We start from the raw sequence: 26006 nt of genomic DNA on the forward strand, positions 1-26006 counted from the left end.
TCCAAAGGGTAAAACTTTGAATTGGAAGTGGCTCTTGGCTACTGTGAATCATAGAAAACTCCTGTGGGCTGGATGAATGGGTATGTGAAAATACGCATCCTCGAAATCGAGAGTGCCCATGAAATCTCCCGGGTTGAGGAGACGCAAGAGAGAGACCATCCGAAAGGATTGACTGATGATAGGTGTTGAGCTCCCTGAGATCTAAAATGGGGCACTATTTCTCCAGCGTCTTCTTGACCAGGAAAAACCTGGAGTAGAAACCCTCCCCCCTCTGGGACAGAGGAACCAGCTCCACTGCTCCCTTGAGGAGCATCTGATGAACTTCGAGCCGTAACAGACGCAAATGTTTTGAAGGCATAGCGACAGGGGGCTTGGAAGGTGGTATATGAAGAATCTCCAGCGTATGGCCATCTCGAATGATGTTGAGCACCCAACGGTCCGATGTTATCCGTTTCCAGTTGTGGAGGTATCGAGACACCCTGCCTCCCACAGGTGTTAACGGAGAGGTGGGTACAGTAGGCAGAGCCAGAACGCTGCTATTGTCTCTTGGAGGTGTCACGTCCCTGGCGATTCTGCTTTCCTCTAGTGTTGGAGCGAGAGAAAGACGAGGTCTGGCCTTGTCGTTGTTGGTACGGTGGGCGATACGACTGAGACGTCGAACCATAAGAAGAGTACCGTTGTTGTTGGTACGGTCCTCTGTGGGATGTGGTACTCTTCTCTCTGGCCCCACGGAAAGGAACCTTTTGATATTGAAGATTGCCTAGAGACCGTGCCGTCTCTGTATCTTTTTTAATGTCCTGGAGGGTATCATCGACATGTTTCCCAAATAATGCCTCACCATTAAACGGGAGGCCAAGGATTTTGTTCTGAACCTCCGGTCGAAACCATGTCGCCCAGAGCCAGCCCTGGCGACGAAGAACAGCTGCGCCTGCCAGTGCACGGAAAGCTGTTGTGGCGATATCCATGGCGTAGTCGATCGCCTCTGCCGATGTAGCCTCTTCCTCCTGTAGAATTTTCTTGGCCTCTGCATTGGACTCCTATGGGAGCTGATCCAAATATGGTGAAAGGTCGCACCACATTTGGCGATCGTACCTACCAAGGATCGCCAACGCATTCGCTGCCCATACTAAAAGACTCGCCATAGAGGAAAACCTTTTCCCCGCATTATGAAGGCGCCTGCCTTCCTTATCGGGAGGAGTCGTCAGTGGCGCAGAATGATTGCGTGACTTTCTTTGCGCCGCCTGGGATATTACCAAATCCGGCTTCGGTTTACCGACCAAGGACGCTGGACTATCCTCAGGCGCCTTGTACTTCTTCTCTAGGTGTGGCAAAACTGGAATAACAGTAGCCGGGTTGTTCATCGCCTTCAAACCCTCGTCGCAGACATGGCCGACAATGGGAATGGAACGGACCACTTTCCTGTAGGGCTCCTTGAAATCATAAAGGAAGCATTCCGTTTGAACTGATGGCATAGGAAGCTGGAATCTACTGGAGGCTCTTTCCATCAGCTTGTGAAAACCCCCAATGTCTGCCGGGGGAGAATCCACTGGATCCGGAGTAGGTGAAGCAGGATCCGGGATCACATAATCCTCTCACTCAACACACTGGTTAGACCTGTTGCCATCATCCTGATCCTCGTCCGAGGAATCATCATGAACATCCGGGACTACTGGAGGTAAACCTGGGCTGGAGACCTCCGGCTGTGTGAGAAAGTGCCATCTTTCTTGCATGGTGTGCCCCCACTTTTTGCTGAATTGCTGAATGTACTTTGACTGAGTGTGCCCTGGACTCCTGCCAATCAGGTGCCCAGGGCCTATGTTCCTTCCCTAAACACACAAAACTCGAATTGGCAAACCCTGGCTACATGTCAGCCCCTGGTAAATGGTACCCTAGGTACCTAGGGCCTTGTGACCAGGGAAGGCCTCTAAGGGCTGCAGCACTCATTGTGCCACCCTTAGAGGCCCTGTACCCTTACACACACACACTGCCCTTGCAAGCTGGGTGTCTGGGTGCAAGACAAAACAAAGAGTCGACATGGCACACATCCCTGTGTGCCATGCCCATCACCTACACTGCCAGGGCATACATCAGCCACCCCTCTAGCTGGGTGCCCTATGCCAATGGTGTGGGCACAGGAGCAGGAGCCCTGTGCCCCTAAAGTACCCAGGTCCATTCATGGGCACTGTAAGTGCAGTGCTGCCATTTAAGAGTACATGGTGCTGAGAGCTCGTCAAACACGAACTCCACAGCACCATAATGGCAACACTGAAGACTGAGAAGTTTGGTATCAATCTCCTCAGCACATTAAACCCACACTTACGCCAGTGTGGGATTTAATGTACCAAGCACCCCAGAGGGCATCTTAGAGATGCCCCCTAAAACCTCACCTACAATCCACATCTGTTCTGAGGCTGCCTAGGCTGCCACACAGCAGACATGTTGCTGGACCCCTGGGTAGGAGAGCCCCTGCTCTCCTGGGCCTGCAACAATGCACATCCTGGGCGAGGTGCTAAATCTCCTCCCCCAGGATGGGCAGGGGGAAGCTTCAAAGGCATGCCGCCTCTGTGAGCTTCCCCAGGCCACTGCAACCCCCCACTCTGGCGGGAAGCTTGGCCGGAAACCCCAAATAAGGACAGGGGATGTGCCAGCCTGCCAACCCCACCCCTCAGGTGGGGGAGGCGAGGTGAAGCACACCTCCGGGCTCTCGCCATCTTGAAGATGGGACGCCCTACCCTATCAGGACTAGGCTACTGCCCCTCTCCCACAGGAGAGGCAGGATAGGGGGTGTACCCACCCCAGGACAGGGACCCATTGGTCCCTGCCCTTCACCTACCTGTAACGCTCCTAAATCTAGTATTTAGGGGCACCCTGAACCTTCCTTCCCCAGATTCCAGATTCCAAAATCCGAAGAAGAGCTAGAAGAAAGAAGACCTGCCCTGCAGCCGCTAAGAAGAGGAAGACACAAACTGCTTTGGCCTCAACCCTACCGGCCTGTCGACCCTCGAACCTGCTCCTGCTCCAACCTGGCATCTCTTGTATCCAGCAACCTTACAAAACCCGGAGGACCTGGCTACCTTTTGACTCTAAGTCCCTGGGACTCCCATGAGTAGAGGCTCTACTCAAAATCTACTTCCAATCCCTGGCAGCAGCCCGGAACCGCGAACCCAGCACACTCTGCACCAGCCAAGCCTGGCCTGTGCCGGAGTGAACAAAGACCACGAGGACGACCCCACGGCAACTGTGACCCCGAGTCCGGCACCCAAGGACCTCCATCGACACTCCTGAAGAAGCCTGCAGCCTCAGAACGAGGTGCCCCCCCAACCGCGATCAACAGAGGGTAAGATTTCCCGAAACCAAAAGGCACCCCTGCACCCCGCGGCCCCCTGTGCCCAATCTCGGGGTACCTACCTATCCTCCAACTACCCAACTTACCTCTCGAAGTGGTGGTGGCACCTGAAGAATCCTCGTCCCCGAGCTTGCAGTCTTTATCTAAACCGGAGATTTCCCATTTGAAATCAATTGAGCGCCCGAAGGCTCAAAAGCACCCTGCACCCAGCCGCCCGAGTGGCCCTGGCAGTGTAACCTCTACACCTATCTACTTCCCCACTTGCCCTGAGTAAGTGACCAGGAGCCCAGCTCCCACAGTCACGTGGCCTGCTAGTCAGCAGCCACAAACCAAGGCCCCCCTATCCCTCATAGGATAACATTGGGCCTAACTCTCTCTGCGCCCAGCCGCCCTAGTGCCGCTCGGAGTGAACCAACTGTACCTACCTGACCCTGGGGGACCCCTGAGTCTATGCCCTGAACCTCAACTCTGCCAGTCGAGTACTTACCTTTAAACCGATAACTCAATTTTCTTCATAGGGTAACATTGACTGGCTTTTTCCTGAAATTTCTTCTAAGTGTGGACTTTTCAAAACTAAAAATATTCACCAAAAATCAGTTGAGTAACGAAAACGAAAATATTCACATGCTATTAGGTGAGCTCCCAGTGCTGGATCTTGGTACCCAGCACTGACTCTGAAAACTACTTACAACTGTACTTACCAGTAACCCAATTTTCTTCCATAGGAAATCATTGACTATTTTTCCGTGAAATTTCTTCGAAGTGTCAATTTCTGCAATCTTTAAATATTCTTTAAAAATCGTATAATATCTGAAAACGTAATTACTTACCTGTTTTGGATAAAGGTCCCAGTACTGAGTCTAGGCACCCAGTACTGGATTACAAAAGTAACGAGAACATACTATACCTGTAACTTGAATTTTCTGCCATAGGGAATAATTGACTGTTTTCTATTAAATATTTTTTAAGTGTCAACTTTTAAAATAGCAAAATATTGTCTAAAAATCATCACAGTAATTAAGTCGACTTTTATCACTTGATTCCAAGTACTGACCCAGGACTGAATCTAGGATCCAGTCCTGGAATTCCAAAAGTAATCCTAAAAGTAATCTGTGGCAAATAACATGAAACTTCCATTGAACTCAATGCATTATTGTGTTTAAAATAGTGTTGCCTACTGCAACCACTTGTAACTGTTTACAAAAGTCAATTGCATATTGCAAAAGTATTTATATAAAGCATCTCATTCTGAGAAAGTATATTTTAAATCCAATTGTTGGTTCTAAAATAAAACAAGCATATATTTTTTATATATAAACCATTGGCCTAGAGTTCAGTTATTGAGTGTGTGAGACCATTTGCTGACTGAGTGTGTACAACAAATGCTTTACACTGTCCTCTGATACTGCCTTACTGCTCGACCAATCTACCACTTTAGAGAGTAAGGTTATATCTAACTTTAGCCTCTGCCAAGCCTCTGGGGACTGTGGACTCTGTACACCCTGTACCTATTTGCGAACAGTATATACAGAGCCACTTTCTCACAGGCTGTGAAACCATCTGGGATGGTTCTCCCGGAGAAAACACTGCAGGAGCCGATGGTGTAGGCACAGTAAGTACTGCAGAGAAAGTCGAAGATGGAGTAGGAGGAGCTTGAGAAAACCTCTTCCCATAATCCCGCAACATGCCCTGGAGATCTGCCAGGAGCGAAGAAGGGACCGCAACCATCTCCTGGCCTGCGCTGTCCTGACAACAAGAGGATTGTTGGTATGAGTACCCAGGAGTGTAGTCGCCCTCCGAATCAGTGTCCTGACATTTGACCAACAATTGTGAGGGACTATGGGCATAGCCACAAGAATCCTGATCATCCCCGGAGTCCTCTTCTTCTTCGAGCAACAGCGCGGGAGGCAAGGGGGCAACCCTCCTTGGTGACGTCATATCAGGTGTTATTCTCTTTAAGGATATTGTAAACCTCTACGTCGACGAAGATGTAGTCGACGGTACCGTCGGCGATGGAGTTGAAAGAGAAACCATCGTCGACGAGGTTGTCGACGGAAGATGCACCGTCGACGGTTGAATCGTCGACGAAGAGATGGGCGTTGTCGACACTGCCGTCGACACTCCTGCCGTTGTCGTCAACGTCGTCATTGCTCTCGTGGACGACACTGTCGTCGCTGCCACCGTCGTCGACACCCTTGTCTACAATCTCGTCGTTGCCGTAACCGTTGTCGATGCTCCCGTCGACGCTGATGTCGATGTGTGAGTAGAAGGCACCGTCGACGAGCCCGTCGACGGTGTAACTTTCTTCACTTGAGATTTTGAAGTTTTTGTCGACGGAGTCTTCTGCGGTGTCGTCGACGATCTGGAATCTTTTTCTGATTTCTCAGAAGATAGAGAAGAGGGCTTCTTAAAAGTCTTATCAGACTCCACCAATGCTGCAGCTGCAGATGGTCCTTCCCTCTCCTTTGCACCGTGGTGAGGAGATTTACTCGGACTCCGGCTCTCAGACTCACGGGGGGTCTTTTTTGAGGCCTTAACAGGACGTTCAGAGGATGGTGAAGGGGAAGCCCTACCCCTTTTCACTGACCTGCGAGATGAGGTGCCAGATGATGAGTCCTCACTGTCACTTGACAGAGTTCGCTTCCTTGACTTTACCTTCTGGAGCCAAGTGAGAAGGCGACCCTCACGGTCCCGGAGGGTCTTCGTAGAGAAGGTGCGGCAGATCTTGCAGTCCGCTGCCTTATGATCCGGGTACAGGCAATAAATGCAGTCCTTATGCCTGTCCTCCACATACAGCCTCTTCTTGCCACAGGTGGAACAAGGCTTGAAAAGGGCTTTCTTCTCCTTGTCAGACATTTCTGAATGAAACACCAAACAATTCTGAAGAAAAATGTAGAAAAAAGCAGTCAACTAGAGTTGAAGTGAGAATAGCTCAAAGGAGACTTCCTAAGCACAACGTGCGGTAGAAAATCTGAGGCTCTGAGGTTCTCTCAGGAAGGTTCTATGGGGTGAGGCTAATCTGATTGGCTGTTGCTCTATTTTGGTCTCTTTTACAAAAAGAGGTAGATATGCTACAAAAGGGAATGAGGCCTAGGCCTTTTTCATTCTCTTTTGTACCTATGTTATTTTGTGTACCGAGACTCCCATTCCGACGACGGGGAATGGTACAAGCTATGGGAATCTATGAAAGTTCCAATACTGGAGTAATTCCCCATTTCGTGAGGCACTCCCAGAATTGATCAAGTTATTGTTTTGTACCACTAAAACGCTTTAGGGAAGGTACCTACCACCAAATGAGTATATCTTTATCAAATATGGTAGGATGGTTGAGGTAGGAGCACCAATTGTGAAGGGCCATGCAATCAGCTGGGTCAAGCCGTGGATTCTGCTACTCAATAACAGGTGTGAGAATGGGAAGTGAAAGAGGACAATATTACATTTTATTTTTAAATATTTTGGGGCAACAGAAGTAAAACACTTTCCTTTCTCTTAAAACATAGATGGCAGTGAAGGAGGTGGGTCCGTCATTGTCATGGCCACAGTCAAGAGCAAACAGTTCTAATAACTGAAGTCCAGAATGCCTACCAAAGTAAGGTTACAAAGCAGCACAGCAGATCAGCACAGCCATGGACTGTGTGATACCATAGGTTTACCAGTGAATGCAACTACCAAATTTAGGCTTGTACAACAAGTAGGGCAAAATTCGTCTTTAGAAGACAGAGCCAGAATGGTACATTTACAAATTCAGATCCTGGAACAGGAGTAGAACTCCAAGGAAATGCATCACCAAAAGGGAGATTTACTAGGGGGTTTCCAGATAAAAGACCTGGTATGGTCCAAACATTTGCACATTTGTTTTATGAAATGATGGAATGAATTTGGACACTTGAATTTATTTCAATACACTTGTAATTTAATTTAACAAAATATATAACTAAAGTATTGGTGTTTTCAAAATTCAAAACATTGAGGAAATTAATTATATTAAGACTTCTGGAATGCGTATTTAAGCATTTCTAAGGCAATTGCCATTATTGAGACTCAAGTGGTCAGAGGTGCAGGCAATCGCTGCACCCTGCATATAATACATGATCACACCATGCACTGTGAAGGTCCGGCTCTGTGAAAAAGTTATATGGACATCTTACACTTAACAATCTGAATATTTTTCTGTTAATTAAGAGCATGACAGACACTCGACTATTATTCTTTAGACTTTTCTTTTCACTGATAGACTAACCATTAACAGTAGTACTTGCAACTGTATGACCATTTGTTTTAAAAGCTTATTACTTCCAAAGATTGGGGGTATGCCTCATGACCTGCACATCTATTGTACATCAATATTTAATTAATCTCACCAATATTCTTGGAACCACAATACTTTAGGTTGCGCTCATAGTGTCACAATACCCACTCACCAGGGTATACATCTACTAGGTCTGAAACCAGCCTAGAGCAATATCCAACAAAAACACTGAAGCACACCAAATGATCGTAACTCTCATCCACAGTCAATGATCTGTGGTTCAACCAGTCCAAATTGAGTGTTCTTTAGAAGAATTGCACAACAATTGTTGAATCTGGTCCCTTTACTTGATTTATTCCATTTAATAACACAAAGAAATCAGAAGCTGCTGGTTTCTTTGTGTTATGAAATGGAATAAATCAAGTAAAGGGACCAGATTCAACAATTGTTGTGCAATTCTTCTAAAGAACACTCAATTTGGACTGGTTGAACCACAGATCATTGACTGTGGATGAGAGTTACGATCATTTGGTGTGCTTCAGTGTTTTTGTTGGATATCGTTTTAAAAGCTCTATAAAGCACTGTGCTTTGTGGAGTTTTTGACCTGGGCTCACAAAAACAATAGTGATTAAGCGGCCATGTCCAATAACCATGTTGGGGGCTCACCTTGTAGCAGTCATTAGCAATTAGCTGCAGCAAGCTGAAGGATTCGCCAGATGTCTCCATCTTGAGGTATAGCTCCCAAGCTAGCCGTGGCTTCTTGTTCATGATGTCTGAAGTCAGTGAGGTAAGGAAGAAGTAATACATATCAACAGTCACCAGTGAGCCAGTGCATATGGAGAACAACTCAATCATGTGGATATTTATTCACAGCAACGCTGCTGATGTTTAGCAGACTTCCTGGACATGGTTAGCGGGTGCCATTAAAAGCATGAGCTTGAAGTTACTATGGACAAATTTTCCATCGCTGAACTTTTATCTGTTAGCTAAATACATTTCAATTGTTGCAGTCTTTGCTTACTTCCGACTAACACACCTGATACCGAAGATTTGTAGAAGAAACGTTCAGGGCTGGAAACCGTGGCCATGATGACATTAAGTGAGATGATCACCCTTGTAGGAGCACCACTAACCCCTCCTGCAGGTCTTACTTTGAGAGCATAAGAAAACAAGTTACTTACCCGTAACTACAGTTATCCAGTATTGCTATCTTTCATAGATTCACCTGCCTGAATCATTCCCCGTCGCCGAGGCGGGAGTCCCACGGTAAAATACAAAAGCAGTGCCTAAGTAAGTAATAGTAGTAGGCTAAAAGAAAGTCAGAGGCCTAAAACTTAGTAGCCTATCTACATCATTATACGAAAATAACTAAAAAATAGTTCCATCCAATCAGCTACCAGCACCCTCTAGAACTTTTCCAGCAGAGGCAGTTCTCCTCAGATTTTCTTAGCACAAGTGGGAAACATGGATCCCAACCAAAGAACTGTCTCGCCGGGGAGGAGGGTGGGTGCATGTGAATCTATGAAAGATACCAATACTGGATAACTGTAGTTACAGGTAAGTAACTTGGTTTCTTATCCAGTATTGGGGTATCTTTCATAGATTCATATGCCTGAATCAGAATAGCAAGCAGTAAGCTAAAACAGTGTAGTTTGCGGATGGTGGGAGACAGGGTTCATAAACTCCCAAAACAAATCCAGAAAGGTTAGAACATTAACAAGCTAGTTATACTGTCAAATAAACAGAATGCACGTTAAGAAACAGTACCTATGAAAGGCAAATTTAAAATACAAGGAAATGCATAAATTCAAAGCCATAAACATAATACATACACATACACACACATATATATATAACACATGAAACAGTGCAGTATAGATAAAAAAGTAAGTCTAACCTTAGTGAAAAAGATGTTGAAGAACGGCTTGTCCCACAGCTGCATCGTCCTGCAGAGCAGATTGCAGACAGTAGTGTTTCGTGAACGTGTGGACATTCTTCCATGTCGCAGCACGAGAGATGTTTTCCAATGTTACTCCGGCAAATAGTGCAGTAGAAGCTGCCATAGTTATGCTGGAATGCACTTTGACCTTTCTTTGTAAAGGTTTGTAGGATTTGTCATGACAGAAATGAATTGTAGAAGCCAGCCATCTGGCTATTGTTGCCTTAGTTACAGCAGTCCCAAGTATGGCTTGACCATAGGCTACGAACAATTGATTGGATCGCCTGATGTCCTTAGTCTTCTGTAAATAGAACTTTAAACAACGTTTTACATCGAGTGAGTGTAATGCTCTCTGCGCTGGCGTGGCTGGATCCGGAAAGAAAACTTTAACCTTTACGGGTTCATTTAAGTGAAATTGAGACGGTACTTTAGGGATGAATTTGGGATTTGTCCAGAGAGTTACATAATCCCTAGAGAAATGCAAAAAGGATTCTGAGATAGTGAAAGCTTGGATTTCACTAACCCTTCGAGCCGATGTAAGAACTAGCAAAAAAGCAACCTTCCATATGAGAAACTTGAGTTCAGCTTTGTGGATAGGTTCAAATGGTCTTCTCATTAATTGAGCCAACACTGTGTTTAACTCCCACTCTCGAGGAGGTGCACGTATCAGAGGGAAAACTCGAAAGAGTCCTTTCATAAATTGTTTGACTAGCGAAGAGGAACAGAGCGAAGGTTTATTAGAACTCTTCCTGAATCTGGAAAGAGCAGCAAGATGAACCTTAATTGATGAAAACACGAGCCCAGCTTTGGCCAGGGATAATAAATAAGGAAGAATTTGTTCCACAGGAGCTTGGATAGGGTGGACATCATTCACATCACACCAATGACAAAATCGCCTCCACTTTGAGTGATAAGTTTTGACTGTACTCTGGGCACGAGATTTGGCCAGAATTTCACGACAGTCCTGAGAGATGTTCATGTAGGAGAGTAGGGTCTGCTTTCTATGTTCACCCCCACTTTTTGCTTTACTGGTTTTCGACTTAGATGTGGCTGTGGGCCTGCTAATCAGACCCACAGCCCTGCTGTTCTCTCTCTAAATTGATACTATGTACTTTAGGTGCATAACCCATTTGGATAGGATCACCTTATTGGCCCCTGTACAGTGTACCTTAGGTACCCAGGGCATAGGTGTACCCTAGGCCTACCAGGGGCTGCAGCATGTATTATGCCACCCCTGGCCTGGCCTTCCATTATGACACAACTGGCTGATCACTCAGCTGGGGCAAGGTCGTGTAATCACTCCTTGCTTAGGTGTAGTATTCTTATACCTAACTTACATATAGACACATGTGTACCTATCAGCCACTCCTATGGAAGGACTTAACAATCCTGGAGGCAGAGTGCTTGGTAACATGTGAGATGGTGCTCTAGCATGAGCTGAGCCTGTCTGCAGCTTTCGGAACCATGTGCTTAAAGCTGTTCTATGATATAGCCTACCATATACTCTTAAAGTACCTTATAATCTTAAATGGTTATGGTAACTATGGTTTGGCTTTATCGAAACATGTCGTGTAAGGTGTCTAACACTTTGGAATAATGCCCCCATACCATTTCTGGCAATGAGGATATTATTCCTCCCTTCTAGAGGGAGAAGACATGTTGAAACCTACTTACCCGGTTAAAGTTAACGAGAGCCCCAGCATCACAAAATGGATGCTGCTGCCACGACACAAGTCTGACCTCCTGCTGCTGGGAGTGATCCCGGCAAGGGAGGCTTGGACAATGGGTTTCCTGCCTTGGGAGGTGCGAGCACCTCCCCAGACAGACTTTAGTGTATTGGGGCAGGGAGGGCTGAAAGGAATGAGACATGCCTGGGGCACACAAGGTGTCCCATGCATAGTCCAGTTCAAACCGGTGCTGGGGCACTCCAGCCCCAGTCCTGGCGCGAAACTGGACAAAGGGAAGGGGGTGTAACCACCCCCCTCCCAGGTCACACCCATAAGGCGTGGCCTAGCAGGTAACCCAGCCCCCCAGATTAGTATAAGAGTGGTAGCTGGGCCCCAGGAGATTAGATTATCCTGAACCTGCAACTTGAACAGAAACTCTGGACCTTCGACATTCGACGAAAGAAGAAGACTGAAGAATCTCCCTTGTGGCCAAGGAGTGGCTACCCTGTGCAAACAGGCACCATCAAGAGACTACCCTTTGCTTTGCTGAAGTTCTACGAGGGACCGACTGCAGAGCCCGACCAGAGCCTTGACTTCCAGACTTCTCCGACCCTGATCCACATCCACAGCCGAGCTGAGATCCGTGGAGGCGACGAGAGACGTGGGACCGGCTACCTGGGAAAAGTGTCGAGTATCTTCCAGCGCAGCTTCTGAGGCACCCTCGAAGTTGTGCACCGGGGATTGAGAAGCCCCAACCCCAAGCACCATCTGCACTGAAGATCAGCCCCCCACACTCCACGAGTCCTGCGTGGGGCCCTTCTGCATTTTCCTGCTTGTCGCGTCTGTCCGGTTGCTTGCCCGTTGGCTAGCGGCCTTTGTGACGACACACCTTGAAATCTTCACTGCTGGTTTGGCTCCTCCAGACTGGCTCCCGCTTCTTTGCAAAAGAGAAGCACCTCAGACCTTCCTGGTCTGCACCAGAAGCAAGTCCTCCGTTCTTCGTGGGTTCCGCTTGCCAAGGCTTGGTGAGTCCTAGTTCGACTTCGACGCCGCCGACAGCAAGAGCCTTCGTGGGACAGCTCGCCTCCTGGTCCTGGTCGTCCTCGACGTCTCCTGGTACCCGTGGCTGCAGCGACAAGCTTCACCCTTCACCTGCAATCTTCACGACATCGCCTGGTTCCTTCCTGGTTCCACGTGGTCACTGGCTAGTGACCTTGACTCTGTCCCTTCTGCTTGCAGGTATCCTCTCTTCTTGATCCCAGCCTTGGGATCCACCGGACACTCTTCACTGACTGCCTGTCAGCAACTTTCCTTCAGGCATCCATAGAAGTCCACGACGAAACCCGACGCAAGTTCACACCTATGCACCCGCAGCCCGTGGGCTAGGTAACTTGGGTACTTCGGTGCTCACAAGGGTAGTGACTATCCTAGGGTCTAGTTTCCGAGTCTCGACTCTCTAGCTGCTTCAGAAGTGTCCTTAAACTGTTAATTTCTAACTGCTAGTAATTCTATCGACTTTTACGCATTACGCTAAGTGTTTCCACTCTGCACCTGAATCCCGTGGGCCTCCCACTTCCTAACTGTTGCTAGTGTAGTGTAGCCCCGGCGATTTCCTAGAACTAGGCCTATCCTGTTTCCGTGACAGTGGTCCTTATACCACTTCTTTAGTATATGGTTTGCGTGGCCCCTAGGGCCTAACTGTATTACTTACCTGTGTGACTTAATGTATGCTTGAATAAGACTGTGTTGTACTTACCTCTAATCTCATAAAGAGTGCTGAGGGTTTGACTAGAATAAATACACTTTATTTTATATATATATATATCTGTTGTGGTATCCTTTCATTTGGTATTCAAGGGATTATATATGGTATCACAGCTGGCTTCACATGCCATTCAGAGTTTAGCCTAAGACTGCTCTTGTCCATGCTACCACTAGGATAGCTGGTCTATAAGGTTGACTTTACAACCAATCACCATAAGGGTTGTTTGGACTGATATAAGGTGTACACTAGAACTAGTGACATCATACATCAGGCCAACTTCTCACATTGGTGAGCAGCGGTTGGGATCTGAGCTTGCTGTTGTAATACCATTGTAATCTTGAGATACTAAATTGAAAGATCACACAGATATTGTTTAGGTACATATAACATAGATTATAATACTTAAGTCCTACTGGACTTAGTGGTTGTAGGCTGAAGGGAGTAACACACCCTAACTACAACTACTAGAGAGGTTTAGTAGAAACAACTAGTGTAGGTAGGTGCACACACCACACCCTCACTAGATCATGTCTCTGGGAGGAGATCAAGGAGATGCTCTCTCAGGAGGGGCAGGTCTGAAGAAGACCCCCTCTAGATATGATACCCTAACTTTTCAGGAGATGAGACAATTGTGTACCTCCAGAAAGTTAAAACAGGGTGCAAACCCTACCCTCCTTCAGCTAGTACAACTCCTAGAGGAGTATGATACTCTTAGGGCCTCACAGGCCAGTACCCTAGGTACAAAGGAGGGTCTACCCACTACAGATGAGTCAGATGGGACTTCAGATGAAGAGGTAGACAGCCAGGGCCAAGTAGGAAGACTTAGCCAGGCTAACCTAAGCTTACATGGGAGTTTGAATGGGGTCCCCCCATACAGACCCCCAAGTGGGCTTAACCAGAGAAGCAGGAGAGACAGATCCCCTTCAAGGGAATCCATCCACTCCCATGTCTCTAGCATCTCTAATGCCTCTGTTCACAGGGGAATGACTTCCCCCGAGAGAAAGGAGCATGAAGCCAGAATGAGGGAAGCTAATCTGAGGATTCAGAGGGAAGAACTTGCCCTTGCCAAGGAGAAGCTTGCTCTGGCTAGAGAGCAAAAGGTAAGTGGGTCAGAACCCACTGGTGGCAGCAATATCCCTAAGGATAGAGACAGGCACTATGATAATAGAAACCTGAGCAAGATTGTCCCTCCCTACAAGTGTGGGGATGACATCCACAAATGGATAACTGCTTTGGAGAGAGCTTGCAAAGTACAGCAGGTACCCCAAAGTCAGTGGGCAGCTATCTTGTGGCTCTCCTTCTCTGAGAAGGGTAGAGACAAGCTCCTCACAGTTAGTGATGAGGATGCAGACAATTACACTGTCCTGAAGAGTGCTCTAATTGATGGGTTTGGCCTAACCACTGAACAATACAGGTTGTTGTTCAGGGATACCCAGAAGACACAGACTCAGGACTGGACTGACTTTGTAGATTGTGCCACTAAGGCTCTGGAAGGCTGGCTAGTGGGAAGTAGGGTTAAGGACTATACAGGATTGTATAATTTGATCATGAGAGAACAAATACTTAACAACTGTCAAAACCAGCTACTGCATCAACACCTGATTGATTCTGATCTGACTTCTCCCCAAGAATTGGGAAAGAAGGCAGATAGATGGGTCAGGACTAGAGTTAAGCAGAAAAAACAGAACCAGAGCGGTGATCAGAAAAAGACAGACCAGAAGGGTAATGATCAGAAACAAAAAGACCAGAAGTCTTCACCAGGCCCCCAAAAGGCTCAGGGGGAGGGTGGTCCCAAAAAGGATAAAAAGAAAGATGGCCAAAAGAAACCATGGTGCAACTATTGTAAGTCCAACTCACATTGGTTTAGTGAGTGCACCAAAAAGGATAAGCCCCCAGCCACCATTGCCCCTAAGGCAACTGTACCCCCTAGTCCAGCTGTAAGTGGTGGTTCCCAGCAAAAGGGTGTAGTAGGGTTAACCCTGGGAACTGAGGAGGATTCTGGCCTAGTCAGAATACCTACTCAGGCTGTTCTGATCTGTAATGGGGACTTAGCTTTGTCCTCTACTGTAGGCCCCAGTAACCTGGGCAAGTACAGACAGACTCCTTTTTATCAACCAAAGAATGGCTCAGGCCTACAGGGACACTGGGGCTAGTGTCACAATGGTGACACCTGCCTTTGTGGACCCTGGACAGATCATACTAGGTGAGAATTACCTAGTGACCAACGCTAGCAATGCCACTACCTCCCATAGTGTGGCTATTGTTAACTTCTCCTGGGGAGGGGTAACTGGCCTCAAGAAAGTTGTTGTTAGTTCAGACCTTCCTGTAGAGTATTTACTGGGCGATGATCTTGAAACTTCAGTTTGGTCTGAAGTGGAGTATAGGACCCATGCAGAAATGCTGGGGATAGATGCACATGTCCTTGCGTGACCAGGTCACAGGCCAAAAAGTGCACCACTGAACAAGTGCTGGATCCTGAAACTATGGACCAGTCACAACCCAAGAGAAAGAGCAGTAGGGTAAAGGCTGTGCCTTCCCTCCTGCCTCAGGTGGTGGATCAGCCCTCCCAGGAGGATGATTCTGAGAGCCCTGAAGGAACTGTCCTAGAAGAACTTGAACCTGATCAGGTTGAGTTTCTTGGTACAGGGGGACCTTCAAGGGCAGATCTGAGGCAGGCTCAACTAGACTGCCCCTCTCTTGAACCCCTCAGACAGCAGGCTGCTGCTGAGGCTGCAGGGAATGCTCAAGGTACCCATAGAGTGTATTGGGATGAAGGGCTACTGTATTCAGAGGCTAGAGACCCCAAGCCTGGTTCATCCAGGAGGTTGGTCATACCACTGAAGTTCAGAGGCTTCCTTCTTACCTTGGCCCATGATATTCCCCTTGCAGGACACTTAGGCCAGAACAAGACTTGGGACAGGCTTGTCCCTCACTTTCACTGGCTCCATATATCAGAAGATACCAAGGAGTTTTGTTGCTCCTGTGTCACCTGCCAAGCCAGTGGCAAATCAGGTGGCACCACAAAGGCCCCCCTCATACCACTACCTGTGGTGGGGGTCCCCTTTGAAAGAGTGGGCATAGATATTGTAGGACCAATGGACCCACAAACAGCATCTGGGCACAGATTTATACTGGTGATAGTGGACCATGCCACCAGGTATCCAGAAGCTATTCCCCTGAGGACCACAACAGCTCCTGTTGTGGCAAGGGCCCTGCTTGGAGTATTCTCCAGAGTGGGCTTTCCAAAGGAGGTCATTTCTGACAGAGGTGCCAACTTCATGTCAGGATACTTGACTGCAATGTGGAAGGAGTGTGGTGTGAACTACAAGTTCACCACACCCTATCACCCACAGTGCAATGGGCGTGTTGAGAGATTCAACAAGACCCTAAAGGGAATGATAAAAGGTTTACCAGACAAGCTTAGGCGAAGATGGGATATCCTTTTACCCTGCCATCTGTTTGCTTACAGAGAGGTCCCACAAAAGGGGGTTGGCTACAGCCCTTTTGAGCTTTTGTTTGGGCATCCTGTAAGAGGACCCCTATGTTTAGTAAGGGAAGGATGGGAGAGACCTCTCAGACAACCCAAACTTAATATAGTGGATTATGTACTTGGTCTCCGCTCCAGGATGGCAGAGTATATGAAGAAGGCTTCTAAAAACCTTGAGGCAAGCCAAGAACTCCAAAAAGCTTGGCATGACCAAAAGGCTGTGCTGACTGTTTACCAGCCAGGGCAGAAAGTGTGGGTGTTGGAGCCAGTGGCCCCAGCAGCACTCCAAGACAAATGGTCTGGACCCCACACTATTGTTGAGAAAAAGGGAGAAGTCACCTACTTGGTGGACCTTGGGACTCCCAGAAGCCCCCACAGGGTGCTTCATGTCAACAGATTGAAGGCATATGTTGACAGGGCAGACATGGGCTTACTCATGGCTACAGATGAGGGGCAGGAGGAAGAGAGTGACCCTCTCCCAGACCTGTTGACTCAGAACCCTGATGATGGCTCAGTTGATGGTGTGGTCTTTTCTGACAGCCTCACTGTCCATCAGCAACAGGACTGCAGACAGGTTCTGCAATCCTACAGACATATGTTCTCTCTGACCCCAAGTCAGACAAACTGGTGCACCCATGAGGTGGACACTGGTGACAGTCTGCCTGTGAGGGGTAAAATCTACAGGCAACCTGACCATGTCAGGGACTGCATAAAAGTTGAGGTACAAAAGATGTTGGAGCTGGGAGTCATTGAACCTTCAGAGAGCCCTTGGGCTAGTCCTGTGGTCCTTGTGCCAAAACCTCACACCCAAGATGGTAAGAGAGAGAGATGAGGTTTTGCGTGGATTACAGAGGTCTCAATGCTGTCACTAGGACAGATGCCCACCCAATACCTAGGGCAGATGAGCTCATTGACAGACTGGCAGCTGCTAAGTTTTTGGGCACATTTGACCTGACAGCAGGCTACTGGCAAATCAGACTAGCTGCGAATGCAAAGGCCAAAACTGCTTTCTCGACCCCAGGAGGATATTATCAATTTGTGGTAATGCCCCTTGGTTTGAAGAATGCACCTGCCACTTTCCAAAGGTTGGTGAATCAAGTCCTTACTGGGTTGGATGATTATTGTGCAGCTTATCTTGATGACATTGCTGTCTTTAGCTTCACCTGGGAGGATCACCTGGTCCACCTGAGGAATGTTTTAGAGGCCCTGCAAAAGGCATGCCTCACTATCAAGGCCACTAAGTGCTAGATAGGGCAGAGCAAGGTTGTATACCTGGGCCACCTTGTTGGTGGGGGTCAGGTTCAACCACTGGAGAGCAAGATCCAGACCATAAAGGACTGGACTCCTCCAACTACCCAGACTCAGGTCAGAGCTTTCTTGGGCCTGACTGGGTACTACAGAAAGTTTGTTAAGAACTATGGGTCCATTGTGACACCACTTAATGACTTGACCTCCAAGAAAATGCCAAAGAAAGTTCAGTGGACAGTAAGCTGTCAAAAAGCATTTGATGACCTGAAGCAGGCCATGTGTAGTGCACCTATTCTGAAAAGTCCAGACTACTCCAAAGAGTTCATTGTCCAGACAGATGCTTCTGAGTTAGGTGTGGGAGCTGTTCTTTCACAACTTAATATAGATGGTCAAGATAAGCCCATTGCTTTTATAAGTAGAAGGCTGACCCCTAGAGAGAAACGTTGGTCAGGTATTGAGAGGGAGGCCTTTGCTGTGGTTTGGGCCCTGAAGAAGCTGAGGCCATACTTGTTTGGCACTCACTTCAAGATTCAGACAGACCATAAGCCCCTCTTGTGGCTAAATCAGATGAAGGGTGAAAATCCCAAACTTCTTAGGTGGTCCATTTCCCTACAGGGGATGGACTTCACAGTGGGACATAGACCTGGGACTGACCATGCCAATGCAGATGGACTCTCCAGATATTTCCACTTAGAACATGAAGACTCAACTGGTCAAGGTTAGTTTAATGTCCCTAAGTTTGGGGGGGGGGGGGTTGTGTAGGAGAGTAGGGTCTGCTTTCTATGTTCACCCCCACTTTTTGCTTTTGCTTTACTGGTTTTCGACTTAGATGTGGCTGTGGGCCTGCTAATCAGACCCAGAGCCCTGCTGTTCTCGCTCTAAATTGATACTATGTACTTTAGGTGCATAACCCATTTGGATAGGATCACCTTATTGGCCCCTGTACAATGTACCTTAGGTACCCAGGGCATAGGTGTACCCTAGGCCTACCAGGGGCTGCAGCATGTATTATGCCACCCTGGCCTGGCCTTCCATTATGACACAACTGGCTGATCACTCAGCTGGGGCAAGGTCGTGTAATCACTCCTTGCTTAGGTGTAGTATTCCTATACCTAACTTACATATAGACACATGTGTACCTATCAGCCACTCCTATGGCAGACCTTAACAATCCTGGAGGCAGAGTGCTTGGTAACATGTGAGATGGTGCTCTAGCATGAGCTGAGCCTGTCTGCAGCTTTCGGAACCATGTCCTTATAGCTGTTCTATGATATAGCCTACCATATACTCTTAAAGTACCTTATAATCTTAAATGGTTATGGTAACTATGGTTTGGCTTTATCAAAACATGTCGTGTAAGGTGTCTAACACTCGGGAATAATACCCCCATCCCATTTCTGGGGATGAGGATATTATCCCTCCCTTCTAGAGGGAGAAGACATGTTGTAACCTACTTACCCGGTTAAAGTTAACCAGAGCCCCAGCATCACAAAATGGATGCTGCTGCCACAACACAATTCTGACCTCCTGCTGCTGGGAGTGATCCCGGCAAGGGAGGCTTGGACAATGGGTTTCCTGCCTTGGGAGGTGCGAGCACCTCCCCAGACAGACTTTAGTGTATTGGGGCAGGGAGGGCTGAAAGGAATGAGACATGCCTGGGGCACACAAGGTGTCCCATGCATAGTCCAGTTCAAACCGGTGCTGGGGCACTCCAGCCCCAGTCCTGGCGCGAAACTGGACAAAGGGAAGGGGGTGTAACCACCCCCCTCCCAGGTCACACCCATAAGGCGTGACCTAGCAGGTAACCCAGCCCCCCAGATTAGTATAAGAGTGGTAGCTGGGCCCCAGGAGATTAGATTATCCTGAACCTGCAACTTGAACAGAAACTCTGGACCTTCGACATTCGACGAAAGAAGAAGACTGAAAAATCTCCCTTGTGGCCAAGGAGTGGCTACCCTGTGCAAACAGGCACCATCAAGAGACTACCCTTTGCTTTGCTGAAGTTCTACGAGGGACCGACTGCAGAGCCCGACCAGAGCCTTGACTTCCAGACTTCTCAGACCCTGATCCACATCCACAGCCGAGCTGAGATCCGTGGAGGCGACGAGAGACGTGGGACCGGCTACCTGGGAAAAGTGTCGAGTATCTTCCAGCGCAGCTTCTGAGGCACCCTCGAAGTTGTGCACTGGGGATTGAGAAGCCCCAACCCCAAGCACCATCTGCACCGAAGATCAGCCCCCCACACTCCACGAGTCCTGCGTGGGGCCCTTCTGCATTTTCCTGCTTGCCACGTCTGTCCGGTTGCTTGCCCGTTGGCTAGCGGCCTTTGTGACGACACACCTTGAAATCTTCACTGCTGGTTTGGCTCCTCCAGACTGGCTCCCGCTTCTTTGCAAAAGAGAAGCACCCCAGACCTTCCTGGTCTGCACCAGAAGCAAGTCCTCCGTTCTTCGTGGGTTCCTTTTGCCAAGGCTTGGTGAGTCCTAGTTCGACTTCGACGCCGCCGACAGCAAGAGCCTTCGTGGGACAGCTCGCCTCCTGGTCCTGGTCGTTCTCGACGTCTCCTGGTACCCGTGGCTGCAGCGACAAGCTTCACCCTTCACCTGCAATCTTCACGACATCGCCTGGTTCCTTCCTGGTTCCACGTGGTCACTGGCTAGTGACCTTGACTCTGTCCCGTCTGCTTGCAGGTATCCTCTCTTCTTGATCCCAGCCTTGGGATCCACCGGACACTCTTCACTGACTGCCTGTCAGCAACTTTCTTCAGGCATCCATAGAAGTCCACGACGAAACCCGACGCAAGTTCACACCTATGCACCCGCAGCCCGTGGGCTAGGTAACTTGGGTACTTCGGTTTTCACAAGGGTAGTGACTATCCTAGGGTCTAGTTTCCGAGTCTCGACTCTCTAGCTGCTTCAGAAGTGTCCTTAAACTGTTAATTTCTAACTGCTAGTAATTCTAACGACTTTTATGCATTACGCGTGAGTGTTTCCACTCTGCACCTGAATCCCGTGGGCCTCCCACTTCCTAACTGTTGCTAGTGTAGTGTAGCCCCAGCGATTCCCTAGGCCTAGGCCTATCCTATTTCCGTGACAGTGGTCCTTATACCACTTCTTTAGTATATGGTTTGCGTGGCCCCTAGGGCCTAACTGTATTACTTACCTGTGTGACTTAATGTATGCTTGAATAAGACTGTGTTGTACTTACCTCTAATCTCATAAAGAGTGCTGAGGGTTTGACTAGAATAAATACACTTTATTTTATATATAAATCTGTTGTGGTGTCCTTTCATTTGGTATTCAAGGGATTATATATAGTATCACAGCTGGCTTCACATGCCATTCAGAGTTTAGCCTAAGACTGCTCTTGTCCATGCTACCACTAGGATAGCTGGTCTATAAGGTTGACTTTACAACCAATTACCATAAGGGTTGTTTGGACTGATATAAGGTGTACACTAGAACTAGTGACATCATACATCAGGCCAACTTCTCACAGTTCAGATCTTTGAATTCTAAGAAATCAGGAGCCATGGGTGCAAGCGCAGCGACTGTGGATCTGGATGAAGTATTTGACCCCTCTCCCTTGACAACATCGTGAGTGTTGGTACTTGATGGATAGGATTGTCCTGAGATAGTAGAAGCAGTTCCTGGAACCGATAATGCCTTGGCCAACAGGGTGCAATCAGGATGAGACGGCAACCCTCCATCTTCATTTTGTGGAGCACTTTCGGAATCAAAGGTATTGGGGGAAAAGTGTACGCACAAAGCCCTGACCATCTCATGGACAGGGCATTCCCTCTTGATCCCTGTTGAGGGAACCTGCTGGCACAATATTGGCATTTCCCGTTCTGTCTTGTCGAACAAGTTACTTACCTTCAGTAACGATATATCTTTAAGAAACATTAGTTAGTTAGATTCCTCACCTTAGAATAGAATATCCCCAGGCGTCAGACCGGATCCGGAAAGATTTTGCGTCAGCAATACCCTTGCGCGTCGCTAGGTGTCGTCTGCGGCTCCGCGTCCGTCGTCGGCGTCGTGATCGCCGGGATGACATCGGAGTACTTAGACGCCGCCCTCGCGCGCTGATGCCAGTTTTTGTACATAGCTTTCCACGCCAGGAACGCAGAGCCATGCAAGAGACCGACACTGGTGCCAAAAAATTCTAGGGCCCTAAAAGGGATGACCTCAACCCTAGATATCGGTTCGCAGAACGGGGAGGATGGGTGGGTCGGTGAGGAATCTAACTAACTAATGTTTCTTACAGATATATAGTTACCGAAGGTAAGTAACATGTTCATCTGAAAGAAACACGTTAGTTAGATTCCTCACCTTAGAATAGATACCCCAACAATACCAACCCCGGTGGTGGGTCTGCGAACCAAGATCACACCAGAAAGTCCTGGAAAACAGAATGGCCAAAGAAGCCGTCTCTCCGGACTTGGCTGTCCAGGCAATAGTGTTTGGCAAACGTGTGCAGCGAGGCCCACGTTGCAGCCTGACAGATGTCCTGCAAGGGGACTCCCCGGCCCAGGGCAGTGGTCGCCGCTGTGGCCCGAGCGGAATGGACCCTCAGCCCTACAAGAGGTTCCTTTTTAGCTAAGGAATAACAGGCCTTGATACACAAAACGACCCACCGAGAGATGGTTTGCTTGTGCACCCCCCGCCCCTTCTTAGCGCCCACGTAGCCAACAAAGAGTTGGTCGTCCACCCGGAACTGTTTGGTGTGGTCCAGATAGAAGGACAGCGCCCGTTGTGGGTCCAGACGGTGGAGCCTCTCTTCCTCTTTCGAGGGATGCGGAGGCAGAAAGAAGGTGGGCAGTGTAACAGACTGGCCAATGTGAAAGGCAGTTACCACCTTAGGGAGAAAGGAAGGTCGAGTCCTGAGATCAACTTTGTTCGGATGGACAGAAAGGAAAGGAGGCTTAGAAGAGAGAGCCTGGAGCTCACTCACCCTTCTAGCAGAGGTGATGGCAACCAGGAAAGCAGTCTTAAGAGTGAGACGAAGGGGACAATTATGAAGTGGCTCAAAGGGAGCGCACATTAGAAAGGTCAAAACAAGGTTCAAATCCCACTGAGGCATTACGAAAGGGACAGGAGGAAACATGTGAGTAATGCCCTTAAAGAATCGAGAAACAACAGGGGATTTGAAAAGAGAAGGCTGATCAGGAAGCCGTAAGAAAGCAGAAATAGCTGAAAGGTATCCCTTGAGGGTGCCCAGAGCAGAGCCCTGCTGGGCCAGGGAAAAGAAGAAAGAGGGGCGGAGAGGGGATCCACAGCCTTTGCTGTGCACCATGCCACAAATTTGTTCCACCTGCAGGCGTATACCTATTTTGAGGAGGGACGCCTGGCTTCCAGAATAACATTACAGACTTCAGGAGGCAAGTCAAATGGCATCAACTGCCGCCGCTCAATCTCCACGCGTGGAGGGTGGAGGACCGTCCCCTGTTGCTGCGACAGAAGGTCCTCCTGAAGAGGCAGTCGTTTCGGGGGATCGATCGACAGACTGAGTAGCTCGGGATACCAGTACCTTCGTGCCCAATCCGGAGCCACCAAGATGACTTGGGCCCGGTGACGCCTGATCTTCTTCAGCACTCTGGGCAGAAGTGGTATAGGCGGAAAGGCGTACAACAGACCGCAACTCCACTCGCAACGAAAGGCGTCCCCGAGCGAGCGCCACCTTGGAAACTCCAACGCGCAGAACTGCTGACATTGCGCGTTCTCTTCTGTGGTGAATAGATCTAACCAAGGCTCTCCCAACTGCCGAAAGAGGCCTTGCGCCACGTCCGAGTGTAGACGTCATTCGTGATCCATCATGCACCAGCGGCTGAGTTCGTCTGCTCTGGTGTTCAGAGAGCCCGCCAGATATTGAACCACAAGGGTGATGCCCTGATGTTCCAGCCATGTCCAGAGGCGCAGAGCCTCCTGACAAAGGGTCCACGACCCCACACCGCCTTGTTTGTTGCAATACCACATGGCGGTGGTGTTGTCCGTGAACACCTGCACTACACTTCCCCGGACAGAGGGAAGGAATGCCTTCAGTGCAAGTCGGATCGCCCTCAGCTCCAGAAGGTTGATATGGAGCCGGGACTCCGCCGGAGACCAGAGGCCTCTGATCTCCGCCTCTCCAATGTGGCCCCCCCATCCCAGGAGGGACGCATCCGTCGCCACTACGTGCTCCGGTTGGGGTAGGGAGAGGGATCTGTCACTGACCCAATCGCTGTCCGTGAGCCACCACTGCAACTGTCTCGCAGTTCCCTCTGAGATCAGGACGTGGTTGGACAGGTTGCCCCGATGCTGGGCCCACTGAAACTTCAGGTCCCACTGCAGAGCCCGCATTCGCCATCTGGCGTGATGCACCAACAGGATGCAGGAGGCCATCAGACCCAGAAGCCGCAGCACCAACCTCACCAAAACCCGGGATAGAGGCCGAAAGATGGGAATCAGAGCCTGAATATCCTGGACCCATTGTTCCGGAGGATAGGTCCGGAACTGCGCCGAGTCCAGAAACGCTCCGATGAAGAGGAGTTGCTGGGAGGGACTCAGATGCGACTTCGGCACATTGATGGAGAACCCTAGCAAATACAAGAGGTCGGCTGTAGTCTGGAGGTGGGAGACGACCGCCTGGGGCGAGCCCGCCTTCAACAACCAGTCGTCTAGATAGGGGAAGACTGGAACCCCTGATCTGCGTAGATGAGCTGCAACCACCGCCACCACTTTCGTGAACACCTGAGGGGCACTGGCGAGGCCGAAGGGGAGCACGGTAAACTGAAAATGCTCCTGGCCCACCGTGAACCGCAGGTAACGCCAGTAGGCCGGCAGGACGGGGATGTGGAAATAAGCGTCCTGCAAGTCCAACACTACCATCCAGTCTCCAGGGTCTAGGGCAGCCAGAACCTGAGCTACAGTGAGCAACTTGAACTTCTTCTGGAGGAAGGTGTTGACGCTCCTGAGGTCCAATATAGGGCGTAGGCCCCCTTTGCCCTTCTTGGGAACCAGAAAGTAGTGGGAATAACAACCATGACCTACTTCTGGACCAGGAACGCGCTCAATGGCCCCCTTGGCCAAGAGGGCCGTAACTTCCTCCTGCAGAAGTTGCAAGTGATCCCTCGAAAATCGGTGGCACTGCGGGGCATGGCTGGAGGGGTCACCTCGAAGGGGAGGGAGTAGCCCCTTCGGACGATTTGCAGCACCCACCTGTCTGATGTGATGGTGCGCCAGTGGAGCAGGTAATGGCGAACTCTGCCTCCCACTGGCGTGGAATGGGCCTGAAAGCTCGGACTAGGAGGGCTTTGAGGCGGATGCTGCTGGAGTAGATGTGGACGGACCGGCACGTTGTCCCCCTGTACCGCCTCGGCGGAATCCACGTCCGCATGGAGGTTGATTCTGCGGCCTGTGGCTAGTTGGACGTGAGGGGCCGCCCCTTCCTTGGTCACAAAAGGGACGAAAAGCGGAAGTTTGCGGGCGCAGGGCCGAAAGGCCTAAGGACTTGGCCGTAGCTCTGGAGTCCTTAAAGCGCTCCAGCGCACTATCCGCTTTGTCGCCAAAAAGGCGACTGCCATCGAAGGGCATGTCCATGAGGGTGCTCTGGACATCCCCGGAAAAACTCGTGGACCGCAGCCAGGCGTGGCGACGAAGCGCCACCGTGGCCGACATTGCCCTGCCCAGCGAGTTCGTTGTGTCCAGTCCACATCGGATTGCATGCCGTGCCGCATCCCGCCCCTCGGGAAGATCCTGGGCGAGTCGTGTCCGGGCCTCCTCTGGACACTGGGGCACCACGTCCTCCACAGTATCCCACAGGGAGTGGGAGTAACGGTCCAAAAGACACGCGGTGTTGATAGACCGCAACCCCAAACTAAGAGAGGAGAACAGCTTCTACCCAAACTGTTCTAGTCTTTTGGATTCCCGATCCGGGGGAGCAGATGGGAAGGAGGTCTGGGAGGTAGAGGCCTGGATAACCAGGCTCTCGGGCGTGGGGTGTTGGGACAGAAAACTGGGGTCGCCCGGTGCAGGGCGGTGGCGCCGGGCCACGTTCCGGTCCACAGGAGGAACTGTGGAGGGCTTGGAGCAGGTGCCCTTCTGAACGTCAATGAGTGCTTCATTGAACTGCAGCAGAGGCTCCAAGGAACTTGCTGACGGTTGAAGCACTTCGGTGAGGAGTTCTAGCTCAAGGGCTTCGGCCGCCTTGCGCAGCACCACAGAAAATGCAGTACCTTCCTCCGAAGCCACGGTCGGAGGAGAGATGAAGCCAGTGTCAGGGGAGGTGTCAAGACCACTGGCATCCCTCAGCTCGTCTACCCAGTCCT

At 49.4% G+C, this 26006-nt stretch overlaps 1 protein-coding gene across 2 annotated transcripts in view; it reads right to left on the reverse strand.

Moving 5' to 3' along the window:
• The window catches only part of IFT56 (intraflagellar transport 56), a 291296-nt gene that overhangs the window by 25054 nt on the left and 240236 nt on the right, over window positions 1–26006 (reverse strand). For both annotated transcript variants that reach the window (XM_085601180.1, XM_085601182.1), the window contains exon 16: window positions 8262–8368. In XM_085601180.1, coding sequence (XP_085457306.1) covers window positions 8262–8368 — 107 coding nt within the window. The remainder of the gene's footprint in view (window positions 1–8261; window positions 8369–26006) is intronic.

This window comes from Triturus cristatus, chromosome 4_2, assembly GCF_964204655.1.
Source record: "Triturus cristatus chromosome 4_2, aTriCri1.1, whole genome shotgun sequence".
In the NCBI taxonomy this organism is placed as follows: Eukaryota; Metazoa; Chordata; class Amphibia; order Caudata; family Salamandridae; genus Triturus; species Triturus cristatus.